This window comes from Strix aluco, chromosome 10 (assembly GCF_031877795.1).
Source record: "Strix aluco isolate bStrAlu1 chromosome 10, bStrAlu1.hap1, whole genome shotgun sequence".
Classification (NCBI taxonomy): domain Eukaryota; kingdom Metazoa; phylum Chordata; class Aves; order Strigiformes; family Strigidae; genus Strix; species Strix aluco.
This window is the reverse complement of record NC_133940.1, coordinates 11,173,909-11,188,351: the sequence shown is the minus strand read 5'-3', so window position 1 is coordinate 11,188,351 and position 14,443 is coordinate 11,173,909. Positions and strand designations below refer to the sequence as shown.

Below are 14,443 nucleotides of genomic sequence, written 5' to 3'. Positions count from 1 at the left end.
TTTAGCACTTGATGAGTTAATTGTGCATCTTCAAAAATCTCTACCGCTTCCAAAATCATCTATAATAATTTAGGTTTTAGAAAGCACTATGATAGTAGCACTGTAAATAACTTTTACTGATGAAATTCAGTTCCTCTTGTTTTGGTCACCTTCCTCAGTTAGTTAATGGTGTTATAAAATCTCCTGAATATTCCAAGCTTGCTTCCAAAATCCTGCCGTTTACGACCAGACAAAACCGATGAGTGGCTGCGTGTGTATGTTGGACAGAAATGACATCTAGTGGTGATGCTCAGCATTTCTGTGTATTCCCCGTAGAGCTCCAATTGCCACTGGCTGTTTGTCTCGATGTACCATGCAGCATTAATCATTACGTGGTTGAGCAGGCTCCGGTTGCTTTTATAAAATGACAGCTTTTTGGCTGTTTTATGAGCTACCCTCCGAAATCCTTTAAACCAATTAGAACCCAATTTGTGCAAAAAGTTAAAATCTATTGTAATATTATTAGGTTGAATTGGGAATTAATTTTTTTTTCTCTTTATGGTGTCCTCTAATAGGCTAGAGAGGATACTAAGTCTCCAACCCTAGTACTGACTATCCTTTTACTATCCTGGACAAAAGTGGAAAAGCCACAAAGTGCTGTAAAAATGGCACACAGGAGCACTAAAGTTATATTAGAGATGTTTCTGATCTTGTTATTCATACTCTGTCAATGGCAGACAGCTTAAAAACAGGCCCGGGAGCAGTATATAGAGAGAGGCGTCACATCAGTGCTAGGAGAGAGTTCAGCCAGTGGTTTACTGCAGACTGGGGACTCTTGACTGAAGGTGAAAACAAAATAAACACTCTGCATGTTAGAAATGCTTGGCAGACCAGCAATAAAGCGATCAGAAAAAGCTCAGTGTAAAGGTCTGTTGTCACCAGTTGGCAGCAGGTAGCTTGCGAGTGGCATATGTTGGTGCTCGCTGGCTTGCGCACAGGTGACAGATGTCTTTCACCAAGGGCAGGAAGAGATACATCTTGGGAGGGCAGGGGGCCGGGGCTACAGAGAGGATGGCTTAGCCTATCTTTGGTCCTTTGAATAAGCACTTGGGTTATTTGTCAGAGCAAAGTGTCTGAGGGCCGATGTTACTTAACACATTGCAGGGCTGAACTCTGTGTTTTCTTCCCAGAGAAGATTTTTGAGCTTAGAGGGAAAAAATCCTTTTTTTCTGATCTCTTTCACCAATGCTCTGCAAAAAAGCAGTCACACTGTTCCTCGTAAGACTTTGTTTTGCATGATGTCTCAATCATGCAGAAGCCTGACAAATTTGCTTATGTGCCTGGTAGGTTTGGGCTGTGAGCTAAGAACTGTGCAGTGTCAGTGCTCCGTCTCAGCTCAGGCAGTGTGGCAGGGGTGTGCAGTGCTCTGGTCAGCCAAGCCCCGTACTGGAGCTGTGGGAAGGCTGCAGAGTTCCCCCATACATTTTCACTCTTGTGTTTTCATTATGCTTGTTTCAACAGTGACTGTTCACCAGCGGGCTTGTACTCTGTGACACTGTGACTTTGCACACGACTTGTGAAAAGGTTTACAGAACCCAGACTTTCAATTTGCACATCTGCCATGCTCGCACATTCATCTGCTAAACAAACGAACCAGATTGCATTGACCAGCCACAACTAACCAACACAGGGCAAATATCAAGTATCTCTGTAGAAAATATATTCTCTGTAAACGTTAAAAATCAGAGATAGAAGTAGTCCCACCAAAGAACCTGCAGACTATTTTCATCCATCTGTAAGCATGGAGATACTGTGACCTCCGGGACAATGTGCATTTAATAGAAGACACAGAAAAAGGGGTAGGTCTGTGCTAGAGATATGCAGAGTGCCAATAAAAGCTAAACACCTTCTAGACAGCATTGAAAGTTTCCCCTTTCCACCTCCCCTAGAAACATCTGGTGGTGCAGATGCTCTGCCTGTGTGTGAGGAAGAGGTTCCCTCTGGTTTTGCTTCCTGGTAGGATGACCTAAATAGTTCAAAGCAACATAGCAAGTCAGCATGAGGCTGAAATGCTACTGAGAGCCACATCTGCCTTCCAGTTTGGAGGTCCTTACCTCTAGACTTATTAATATTCTCCTTCTGTTTTGTACCACCTTGCTGGCCTGGTGTCCTGGAGCTGAAAGCTTCACTTGAAATTGTACAGACAGTATGAGCAAACTACGAGAGTGGATGGTTGTTTCAGCATTTCCTTAACCTTGAGTCACTCACTAGATGAATAACGATTTGCTTGATCTGCCACTTACACTGCCATTCCTGTTGCTTGCAGTCCGTGATGCTCCTGTTGCACAGCCAGCGCCGCTACATCTTTGAGTATGACCAGTCTGACTACCTGCTCTCGGTCACCATGCCGAGCATGGTGCGCCATGCCCTGCAAACCATGCTGTCCGTCGGGTACTACCGCAACATCTACACCCCTCCGGACAGCAATGCGGCGTTCATACAGGACGTCACCAGAGACGGACGGCTTCTGCAAACGTTATACCCTGGGACAGGACGCAGAGTCCTTTACAAATACATCAAACAGTCCCGACTTTCTGAGATTCTTTATGATACTACTCAGGTCACATTCACCTACGAGGAATCTTCTGGGGTTATTAAAACAATACATTTAATGCATGATGGGTTCATCTGTACCATCAGATACAGGCAAACAGGTTTGTGTAACTGTGCCTACTTTGCTAAAGTTTTTGGCCCTGGTCCTGCACTTACCTGGCATGAAATTCCATTATTTTTATGACTACAAATTCTTATATTTTATGTTTCAATAGAAAAATATGTGTGTATATCTCTATGTCTGTGTCCATAGGCATATATAGCTGTCCCATTTGAAATACAGTTTTCTTTTTATTGCTTGGTATGGAATAGCTCTTATAATGTTTGATTGTTTTTATACCACTGTGTAGATATTTGCTAAATACTAAATCAAGTTGGTTTATTGTTGGTATTTTCAAGTTTCCCTGTTTATACCATAATATAACATAAATTCAAAAGGACTGTTTATATGAGGAAGGAAATCACCATGTAAAATAAATTTAGTTTAGAATTATCTTGTAAGTAAATAGAAATCATAATTATGAATAAAATAGCATTCATTTAACCAAGTGTTAATAAAATATAAATATTTTGTAGGGCAAGCATTAATAAAGGTTTGTGAGAGAATAATCTAACATATTCTTAGCTAATGGTATTTTCTGAGACAGTCAAGTAGCAATAAGGCTTAAGGCTATATTAGAGTTCATCTCCTGTCTGTGCTAAATCTGTAGGGTAAGTATACTGTGGACATAATTCATTGTTTTTCTTGCTTTTCCTTTTTCCCCTATTTGTTTTGAACAGGTCCGCTTATTGGTCGCCAGATCTTCAGGTTTAGTGAAGAAGGGCTTGTAAACGCCAGATTTGACTACAGCTATAACAACTTCCGTGTCACGAGCATGCAGGCCATGATAAACGAGACGCCTCTTCCCATAGATCTGTACCGTTACGTCGATGTTTCTGGCAGGACTGAACAATTTGGAAAATTCAGTGTAATTAATTATGATTTAAACCAAGTTATAACCACCACTGTGATGAAACATACCAAAATTTTTAGTGCCAATGGTCAGGTGATTGAAGTACAGTATGAAATTCTCAAGTCTATCGCTTACTGGATGACCATCCAGTATGATAATATGGGTCGTATGGTGATCTGTGATATACGAGTAGGTGTAGATGCCAATATAACAAGATATTTTTATGAATATGATGCTGATGGTCAACTTCAGACTGTGTCTGTGAATGATAAAACCCAGTGGCGCTACAGCTATGACCTTAATGGCAACATCAACTTGCTGAGCCATGGAAACAGTGCGCGCCTCACTCCTCTGAGATATGATTTGAGAGATCGCATTACCAGACTTGGAGAAATTCAATATAAAATGGACGAAGATGGTTTTCTCAGGCAAAGAGGCAATGAGATCTTTGAGTACAACTCTAACGGTCTTTTGAACAAAGCGTACAACAAAGTGTCTGGCTGGACTGTGCAATACTGTTATGATGGTCTTGGAAGACGAGTTGCAAGCAAATCAAGCCTGGGACAACACTTACAGTTCTTCTATGCTGATCTCTCCAACCCAATAAGAGTTACTCACTTGTACAATCATACTAGCTCGGAAATAACATCTCTATATTATGATCTTCAAGGTCATCTCATTGCAATGGAATTAAGCAGTGGAGAAGAATATTATGTTGCTTGTGATAACACTGGAACACCTCTAGCTGTATTTAGCAGTCGGGGCCAAGTCATAAAAGAAATTTTGTATACCCCATATGGAGAGATCTACCAGGACACTAATCCAGATTTCCAGGTTATCATTGGCTTTCATGGAGGGCTCTATGATTCTCTTACTAAATTAGTTCATCTGGGTCAGCGGGACTATGATGTCATTGCTGGTCGGTGGACAACACCAAATCATCATTTATGGAAACACCTGAATGCTGTGCCACAACCATTTAATCTCTACTCATTTGAAAATAATTACCCAGTTGGCAGAATCCAAGATGTTGCTAAGTATACAACAGGTAAAAGTAACATGTTTGTCATGAAAATACAAATTCTTATCAAATTCCAGCATGGATTCAAGACTCCGGATATCCTTGGCGTACATCCAAAGTTAATATTTGGCTCTAATCTTACATTAAAGTCATTTCTTTAGTAGTTTTGCTGAGCTTGATCTGTTTTTTATAGCCTTTATGGTAACCAAAAAAATAATTAATAGTTGTTTCTGCTGCTTCTCTTAAGTGCTAAAATTAGCAGAAGAGTGGAGGCAGCTTAATTTGAATTTTTTCCATTATAAATAAATAGAAGGTACACTATTGATTTGAGTATAGCTATGCTTTGTAATCAAATAATTTGTTTGCTACGATAAATGCTGTAAGCAGTACTGAAAACATAAAGTGATGTGAAATCATTATTTCTGCATAGCTGGGATTTCTGCAGACTACCCTCACTTTTTCTAGGAGTTATGTGCCTTATTGCCAGCATACTTTTCTTGTTTTGTAGACATTGGAAGTTGGCTAGAACTCTTTGGTTTCCAGTTGCACAACGTACTACCTGGATTCCCAAAACCAGAGATAGAAGCCTTGGAGACAACGTACGAACTTCTCCAGCTTCAAACAAAAACCCAAGAGTGGGATCCTGGAAAGGTTAGCAAAAATTCTGTTCAGCTGCTTCTAATACTAAATTACAGAATTTTATTAGAAAATGTTGAAGACCAAGGAAACAAAGTGACTATCTTTCAACATCCTAAGCAAGGCAAATAGTCTAACAATGCTAGAAACTTTAATGTTGTCAATTATGTACTGGCATCAGAGTGGAGGAGAGTTTTAAGGAGAAGCTTTTAGCAACACAGTGAAGGAACTTTACAGAGAAACTATCCAAATCTGAGAGGCAGGATAGGCAAAAGGGTAAAGTGTGTGAAAATTGAAAAAGCTACAAAAAATTTTGTGGGATTAAAGAATTAAAACAACAGATTTTCACCTTTGTTAGCAAAGATGCCGCAAGAGATGCAAAGTCACTGAGAGTGTAAACAGCTTTACAAGTCTGTATCTCTGCATAATTATTGCAGGAAAACAGAAGTGTTGCTATAGATTTGTAAGGGGGGGGGGGGGGGTGTAAAACTCAACCTTGCTCCAGGGCTTATTTTCAGTAAAGAAGAGCCATGCAGCAGCTATCAGGGTCTAACAATCAATGTAACTGCAACAGGACCAACTACCGATATTCTGAGCAAGCGTTCATGTTTTGCATTTGACCATATGAGCATCTGTTAACAAAGAAATACGATTTTGCAAAGACGAGAGAGAAAAGATGCTTTTCCTCTAATGTAGTCAGGAAAAGGAAGTAGAAAGTGTTGTGAGATCATGTTCATAGCATTTAACACACTTCTTTTCCCATGTACAAATGACTGCACAAAGTGCAGAGGGCTGGAGGGTCAGAGCTCGTTCCAGATGTAAGAGCATGTCCGTGTAAAATTGTCACTGAGATATTAAAGAAGCTATTACAAAGGCACAGAAAAAGTGTGGTGATAGGCATAGTGTTAAAAGACAAATAGATGGTTGGAGTGAGGGTTTTGTTAGCCTCAGTGGGGAGCAAGATCTACAGATCTGATGTATTTGACTGGATCCTATTGTTCTAGTGTCTTGAGACCTTCACAGCCTGCTTTCCTTTGAAGAATGGGTTATAAAAACTGTTACTGCTATTTTACAGAAGACATAATTAAATGCACAGAGACTAAGCATAGAATCCTGTGAAAGAGCACAGCTTTGAGTTCAGGTTTCCCCATGCCTAAGAGTTGAAATACCAGCCATTAGAGTCACAATTCAAGGGGTGAGGAAGAAAAAAAGGAAGAATAGATACAAAAATAGCATTTGTGATAAACATATTTTCCACTTGTTTTCTAGAAACAAAAGAGTCCAAGAGACAGAAAGCAATACCTTAGGCGATTAGAAAGCCTGTGCATATACCCAGGCTCTGTAGATGTGCATGATGTTTTCCAAACAAATTGAAGATCCATTCTAAGCAATTAAGGGATTAGTAGGGTCTGTGAGACACTGTAATGAACTGCAAGGTGCCTCATCTGCAAACTTTATTGGTATTTTCTTTTCCAGACTATCCTTGGTATTCAGTGTGAGCTACAAAAGCAACTCCGAAACTTTATATCCTTGGATCAACTTCCTATGACACCCAGATATAGTGATGGCAAGTGCTATGAGGGAGTGAAGCAACCAAGGTTTGCAGCTATTCCTTCAGTATTTGGAAAAGGCATCAAATTCGCTATAAAGGATGGTATAGTGACAGCTGACATTATAGGCGTGGCTAACGAGGACAGCCGGCGCATTGCTGCCATCCTCAACAACGCTCACTATCTGGAGAACCTGCATTTCACCATAGAGGGCCGAGACACGCATTACTTCATCAAGCTGGGGTCTTTGGAAGAAGATTTGGCCCTCATCGGCAACACCGGAGGACGACGCATCTTGGAGAATGGCGTCAACGTCACAGTGTCGCAGATGACTTCTGTGATCAACGGGAGGACTAGACGCTTTGCTGACATCCAGCTCCAGCACGGCGCGCTGTGCTTTAACGTTCGGTATGGAACAACGGTGGAAGAAGAAAAGAACCATGTCTTAGAGGTAGCCAGGCAGAGAGCTGTGGCTCAGGCCTGGACTAAGGAGCAGAGACGACTGCAGGAAGGGGAAGAAGGTATTAGGGCATGGACAGATGGAGAGAAACAGCAGCTTTTAAGCACTGGGCGGGTACAAGGCTACGATGGATATTTTGTTTTATCTGTGGAGCAGTATCTCGAACTTTCTGACAGTGCCAATAATATTCACTTTATGCGACAGAGTGAAATAGGCAGAAGGTAACAAAGAAAATCTCTGCCTTTGCGTCACCAAAGACTGCCTGTTTTTAAACGTAAAATGGTTTATTGTATTGGTTTTTCTAGATCAGAACTCTGTATATATAAATATAGAGGAAAAAACATATCCAACTGCCTTTAAATGTGACAGAAGATGGTATTTTAATATTGTTCGTTTAACTCTTTGAGAGATGACAGTGACGATTTTTAGTTCTTGTGTGGCAGTATTCAAAAATTTCAGAGGCAGAGTCCTGACAGCTGAGCAGCGTGACCTGCGCGCGAGGTGCCCGGGGTGACACCGCACATCCCTGCGGGGTAGGGGAGAGCGCAGCGTGCTCTGCCTTCTTCTAAAGAAACACGACTTTTTTGTTGTTGTTGATTTAATAATTCACCAATTATTTAAAAGGTTACAGAACCTGATTCTGCAACCCGTATTTACTGGGTAGTTTTTATTCCCAGTGAGATCTCCCACAAGTTCAAGGGATTGCATACAGAAACCAGACTGTGTATGGAAACTTCATAGTTGCTCACCAACCCCGCACATGTCATTCCTCACAGCTATGATCTAAGGGATTTTCTAACCTGGGAAACGCAACTCATGTTGGATACAGTCGTAAGGGGCTGTCCCGTACGGCCTTCAGCTTTGCTCGGCTGTAGCCACCTCTCAGCCACTCAGTGATGAACGCCACATTGTGTCTACTTTCGCATGTGGGTGCCTCTCTGCCGAGGTTTCCCATGGCACTGGGTTATGCTGGAGTCCAGCAGCACACGCAGAGCTGCTGATCTTCCTGGCAAAGGGGTGCAGGGTGGCACTGCGCTGCCGGGCTTCAGCCGGGCCTCGGGGGTGGCCAGAGAAGGGCTTTGGGAGCGCTGTAGTCAACAGGAGTCTCTCCACCGACGTTAGTGCGCTCCAGACTGGGCTTTAACTCAGTGCTTTTGGGACGACCCTCGTTACCCAGCTGGGAGGGCCCACACGGCGCAGTGACAAGCCGTGCAGGGTCAGTCCTGTCTGTAGTCATTGGGCCAGGACTCGTCTTTTCACAGATCATTTGGAAATTGCAGTGTTGTTGGGTTTAGGCATTTTCATCTTAAATTATTAGTCTTGTTGTAGTACTCATTTTTTCGAGTCTGAAGAAGATTGGTGGGTTGGGAGTTGGTGAACCTAAGTGTGGATAGTAAATATGTTGATAAACGTAGAACATTTTTGGGATGACTCTTCACTTTTCAGCTCAATATCTAGAGCACATAGAAAAGCATTATATTGCATGGACAGAAATTTTTATTTCCCAAGGTATCATGCGCTGCTGGCACAGTTATTTCATAGCAGAGTAGGTGATCCTTCTTTCAGCTTGTCATTTTTAAAAGACCTGATTATCGGGAGGTGGGGAGGGCACACGGGGAGGGGGGGACGGGTAAGCAGATTTTCCTTTACTGACTTTCAGAGGGAGCTAGAAGTCTTGTTATAGAGCCTGTGTATCCGTAACAGTGATGTTATTGCACATTTCTTTCAAAACAGATATAGTAAATATATTGAAACAATTTCTGCTCATATTTACTGAAGCCAACAAAGTGCTTTCTTTGTCTGTCTTCCTTTCTTTCCAGTTTTCTTTTTTCCCTTGATTTTGGGCAAGTGGAGCAGACTGTACCAAAGTTAGAGATGAGCCTGAACTGGCACCTGAGACCTGAACCCCCAAGCCCCGACAGGGGTTTGAACTCAGGTCTCAGCCTCACACCATTAGCGTCTCTCTCCAGACTCCTTCCGCTCCCCCGGGAGCCAGCGCAGCTTTGGGGGTGCAGGGTCAGGCTGAGCGAGAGCCTGGCCCCTAAAACCACCCTCTACTCCCCAGCCAGGGGGAATTGTGGACCAAAATCTGAACATACACGTTTTGATCGGGCTCATCATTAACTAACGTACAGAATTGGGAGCTGACAACATCCAGGTTTGACAGCTCTGATTTCTGTAATTTTCCATACAATCACGGAGAATTTGAATACCTCCACACCAGCCTAAAAATGGACCTTCAAATCCTTGAGCCTCTAATATGCTTTTAATCAATGGATGAATAATTTATGAATTGTATATAGAGAGTGCATTCATAATCGTGATGATGTATTTTATCACTGATCCAAGATGTCAATATTAGAGTCTATTTTACTTATATTTTAAGCAATTATACTTTTTTGCAATTCACTAATGAGGTATCATTTTCAAACTGCTTTAAATATCCATTATAAACAAATATTTGAAGCTATTAGAATTACCTTGAACTGTGCATTTCTAGTATGTAATACATATTTAGTTAGCTTGTGCCTTTAGTTTCTTAAAGTTATATTTGTATTATATGCAGGAAATGCACTTTGTATTACCTACAGCTGTGTTTTTTAATACTGCCTTGATTACTGTTGTTCTCATATTATGCCAAAAGGTCAAAGAGTGAAATGTGTTACAAGTTTGTCTCTGAAAGTAGATTTGGCATTTTCCCAGTTCCTGGGTGCAGTCTAAGGTACATTTTTGAACATTATTTCTTAAGAGAATATGGATGTATGAAGAATCACATGATATTACATGGCCCAGTTACGAAAGCAAAAAAATGCCTTCATTATAACAGTTTCAGAAATTTAGGAAACTTAATAAACATGTCATGTTGAGATGACAGTGCTGAAGAAAAGAGTTATTACTGAAAGGGCACTGGAGACTGAAGTCGTAGCTACACATGGGCCAGCCAGCAGTGATTCGTGAGAACTAAGCAAACAAATAGCTTTGGACCATCTTGTTCATGAGCAACCTCAGATGGAGGCAGGGAATATTTCAGTCTCCATTTTTTTTTTCCTACTAGTTAGACCAATTTCTTAATGTTGCTTTTTGTAGTTTTCCTTTTTTTTTTTTTTTGTTTTGTTGCACTATAGCCTAGAGACCCAAATGAGAAAAAGAAAAATAATGGCATGGAAATTTTTACTGTTATTTAGATCAGATAATTTGATGCTAGCGTTCTGCACTGCAAACATGGTTTTGAAAGTGGAAAAAAATAAAATAAGTAAAATAAAATAAAATAAAAACCACGATTGCACACTATCCTGTAGCAAAGTACCTACCATGAGAAACACATGCTATATTTTTTATGACAGCCAAACAAATAGCGTGTACAAGTAATGTTTCCTTTGCTTTCGTATTTATTTAGCAAATCTAGAACATTTCAAAAGGTATAAATATATATATATAGATATCTATGTAGAACATAGCCAAATAAATATATATGAACTGGTCAATGTGCATCTCGGTATACACATCCTAGCTGTTTGGTTTGAGCTCTTTAACGTCCTCTCAGTTGTACCCTAGCTAGGCAGACATGGCCTCGCTCCTGAGGCTCTGGCTCCCAGCCCTGCTCCCCTGCCCAGGCAGCCAGTGCCAGGGTCACGGGGCAGCAGCTTTTCCAAGGTGAGCAGTGGCCATCGGTGCTGCTGGAAGCCGAGGTCCGAAGTAGAAAGTGGTTTAGGCAGAGGAGCTCCTATTGTAGCCTGAGCAAAAAGAGATCAGCAGATCCCTGGCAGGGTGTTAGCCTGCTCGGGGGGATTCGCCATAGCGCGGCTGCTCTAGCACGGTGACACTCGGATCACGCTGCCACCGACAGCCTAAGGGTTTTCCCCGTCAAATGCTGACTGTTATTTAAACCTCTCCTTGATACAAAACATTAGCAGGTCGAAAGCGCCCTGACTGCCAGAGGAATTGCTTCTCGGCAGAAACTGGGACTGGTGGAGTTGGACTCGCTGTGGATTTGTCCGGGCATTTGTCACCTGCCATTATTTGTCTAAGGAAACGTGTTTGACAATTTCCAGTTTTTCCTTAGATCTCGTGGTGGACTTTAGCCTTTTAATAAATGTTAGTATATCAGATCGTGTCCTTGACAGTATTTTACTTGTATGAACCATGATAAAACATTAAAATCTTCATACTCTTCAGGCAGAAGTGTCAATAAATGAGGAAGAGAAGCATAGCATACGATATATGTCAAAGTAATGTTCCTTTTTAGCTTTCTCATCAACAGTAAAAATGTTTACAATGTATGCCAAGATCTTCAGTTTCTGTCTAACATCAGTTAGAGGTTCTGATCTTACAGAAATTGTGTTATAATGGCCTCAGCCTCGTTGCTAGGAAACAATAGATCCCAATTTTTTTATTCCTGCTCTAACTCCTGTGCTGAATAGTGACTGGATACTGTACAGGTTTATGTTATATGGCTGCAGTTAAATGGTCTGATGCATTTTGCTCTGGGTTTCAGACCAGAAGCATGCATTTTCTACAAGAACATCCCAGCAACACGCTGTAAATATTAAAAGTTAATATATTATGTGTCGATATTTGAAAAAGAAAGTACTTTGACTATTTCATTTTTAAAAAATAAAGGTGCAAACTGATGGTGTGTGACGTTGTCTTTGTTTACACCATGTATTTGGGATATTCTGGTCATGTCAGTAAAAGGTGCTTCCGCACAGCTAAAGGACTTCAGACAATTCAAAAGTTGGGAGGCAGGCAGTTGCTAGCAAGATTTAATTTTACCAGAGTTCATGTGTGTAACTCTGCAGGTTTCACTGCAGGTGAAATCACAGGCAGTTTCTGTGCACAGGTTATTACATTTCATCAGAACAAATGTGAGAGAGAAAAGAAAAAAATCTGCTAAATGCCTTTGCACTCCCAAGAACTGAGTGGGTGAAGTCGATGGTGGTGGTAGGGGACCAGGAGCAAAGTTTAAGTACCTACACGTTCTGTAGAGCTGCCTCAAATAGATGATGATGAATGACTGTGTGTATCAAAAGTGTGCGCATGAGGAAAAATAAAAAGCCCAGCACATGCAGCAGAGAGGAGACGGTGAACCAGAGGGGCAGAAGGAGTGTTTAAGGCTAAAGGAACAGTTACGTGGTGAGAACCAGATTGGAGCAGCTGGGCTGGGCAATAACCCAGCATGAGGGCTGAGGTGTAATTGCTGTGTTGGATGGATAAGAAGGAAGCGAGGCCAAAGGGGTGCTCTGGTAGAAAAGGGAAGAAAAGCAGCCTGGGAGATGGTATTGATTAGTGCCGCAGGACGTCTGTCACGGCCGTAGCCAGGGAGTAGGGGAGAGCCTAGTGGAGGCAAAACCAGCAGGAATAGTCGCTGCAGAGGAGCAGTATTGCCTTTGCAGAGCAGGGAGGGCTGGGGCAGGGGACACCAAGTCCCGCCTTGAGCTGCAAAATCAGCTGTCAGAGCTGCGGCACCCAGGGGAAGGGGGGTGGGAGGGCTGGGGGGGTGATGGGGCACAGCAACCACAGCAGCAAGGGGCTGCATCCCAGTGTGGCTGCAGCCCATCAGGCATGGTGGGAAGGAAGAAGCAGGTGATACAGACATTACCTGGTGAAGTCGTGCCCACAAAATGTGGCTGCTGCTCTCTAAAAGGATCTGTAGCTCTTCACACCTAAATCAATGCATGAAATCTATATCATTTCCATATTACTGTTCCCGTAAGCAAGCATCGACTCCTTGTCCCACAGGTACCATAAGCTTCTCTCTCTGTTTCCACCTTGTTTAAGCCTACAGCAACTCCAGACCCTCGGGTATCCAAAAGAAACGGCACAAACAAGCCTCTGTCTTAATTTACATCAGAAACTGTAACGACATTCTCAGCTTTAAACTAAAATGGCACCTTCTCACCAATTTTATGTATTTTTTAGAAGAATGAACTGCTGGAGTCATCCATAGTGAAACCAGCTATCCTCGGCTCACTCAGACGTGTGGCTGCTGCTCTTGTGCCACAGGGTTTGCACACGCAGCACTGACAGCCTCAGCCTTTGCTTGAAGTCAATAGAACATTTCTATAGGAAACAGCCCTGGACAATGTGCTTCCCACTACATTTATCCCCACCACAGTGCAATCATCTGCCATGGACCATTTCCAGGCACACTTCCCTGCTCTCAGGAGAGGCCAGGTAAACCAGGAGCCTAGACCCAGCACTTAGAAAGCAAAAGGGCTCCTACAGGAATCCTGGGGGCACATGTGCACTCTACCAGCACCCAGCAGGTCAGTTGGCTTTGGGGAAGGATGGTTTGCAGGAGCACAAAGCTGGAGAGGAATGGTCAGGGACCAGCCACCACAGACGTGCAGCAAGCCAGGGAACCTTTAAGGCACAGAGGAGGAGGGGAAGGTTCGATGGGCACAAGTGATAGCAAAGCAGCCGGAGCTGCAGACATTGAGCTCCATGCTGGCAGTGGGCAGCTCAGCCCTTCCATGGCTGACACTTGCTGAATTATGTAACAATTAAAAAAACAGCTTTAAAATATTTTATTTAAGAGTAAAACATGCGGGATCTGCCACTGTACGGCACTGTGTTAAGCTAAGACCCTTGTTTCAACCAACAAGCGTATATGACAAGGAGGTACAGAGCACCACATACACACAGTGTGAAATATGATGTGACTAGCCTGGGGGATGGGACATCTTACCGCAAATGAAGTTTGGCCTTCATTTAGACAGAAACTGAATAATGAACTGAAATTTTCACAACTTTGCAACAGAATTGCCCACCAGTCCCTGTTACGATGGTGCTGTTTATATATTGCATTTATTCCCCTTGCTGGTTTACAATGAACATGTTGTGCCTCACAGAAAATGTTTCATTGCTTGCACTGTCTCACTCACATACTCTCTCTCTCTTGCACACACAGAGTCACTTATAGGGGAAAAAAAAAAAAAAGATAAACCTCCCAGCCTTATCAAATGCTGCTTGGAGCAGTGTAGCCTTGCTGAATCCTGCACTTGCAGCCTTACCTCTGCCACTGTTTGCATCCAGCTTGCCTTTAGTGAGTTGAAAACAAGGCATGATGCAGGATAGCAACAATTAAATAGGTTAAGGGTGAAGGGTTTTGTAACATACAGGTGAGGAAGGATACATGCAGGGTGCTTACCCCCATGTAATTATCCTGTATGCAGATACCAACACACACTGGGCCCCTCGCATGGAACCACCCCAGCCCCAAGCAGCCCCA

At 42.5% G+C, this 14,443-nt stretch overlaps 1 protein-coding gene across 4 annotated transcripts in view; it reads left to right on the top strand.

Moving 5' to 3' along the window:
• The window catches only part of TENM1 (teneurin transmembrane protein 1), a 348,057-nt gene extending 336,214 nt beyond the window's left edge, over positions 1-11,843 (top strand). For all 4 annotated transcript variants that reach the window (XM_074835266.1, XM_074835264.1, XM_074835265.1 and 1 more), the window contains 4 exons: positions 2,306-2,693; positions 3,373-4,593; positions 5,075-5,217; positions 6,679-11,843. In XM_074835266.1, coding sequence (XP_074691367.1) covers positions 2,306-2,693; positions 3,373-4,593; positions 5,075-5,217; positions 6,679-7,437 — 2,511 coding nt within the window. In that variant the 3' untranslated portion in view covers positions 7,438-11,843. The remainder of the gene's footprint in view (positions 1-2,305; positions 2,694-3,372; positions 4,594-5,074; positions 5,218-6,678) is intronic.
• Positions 11,844-14,443: the final 2,600 nt, after the last annotated feature.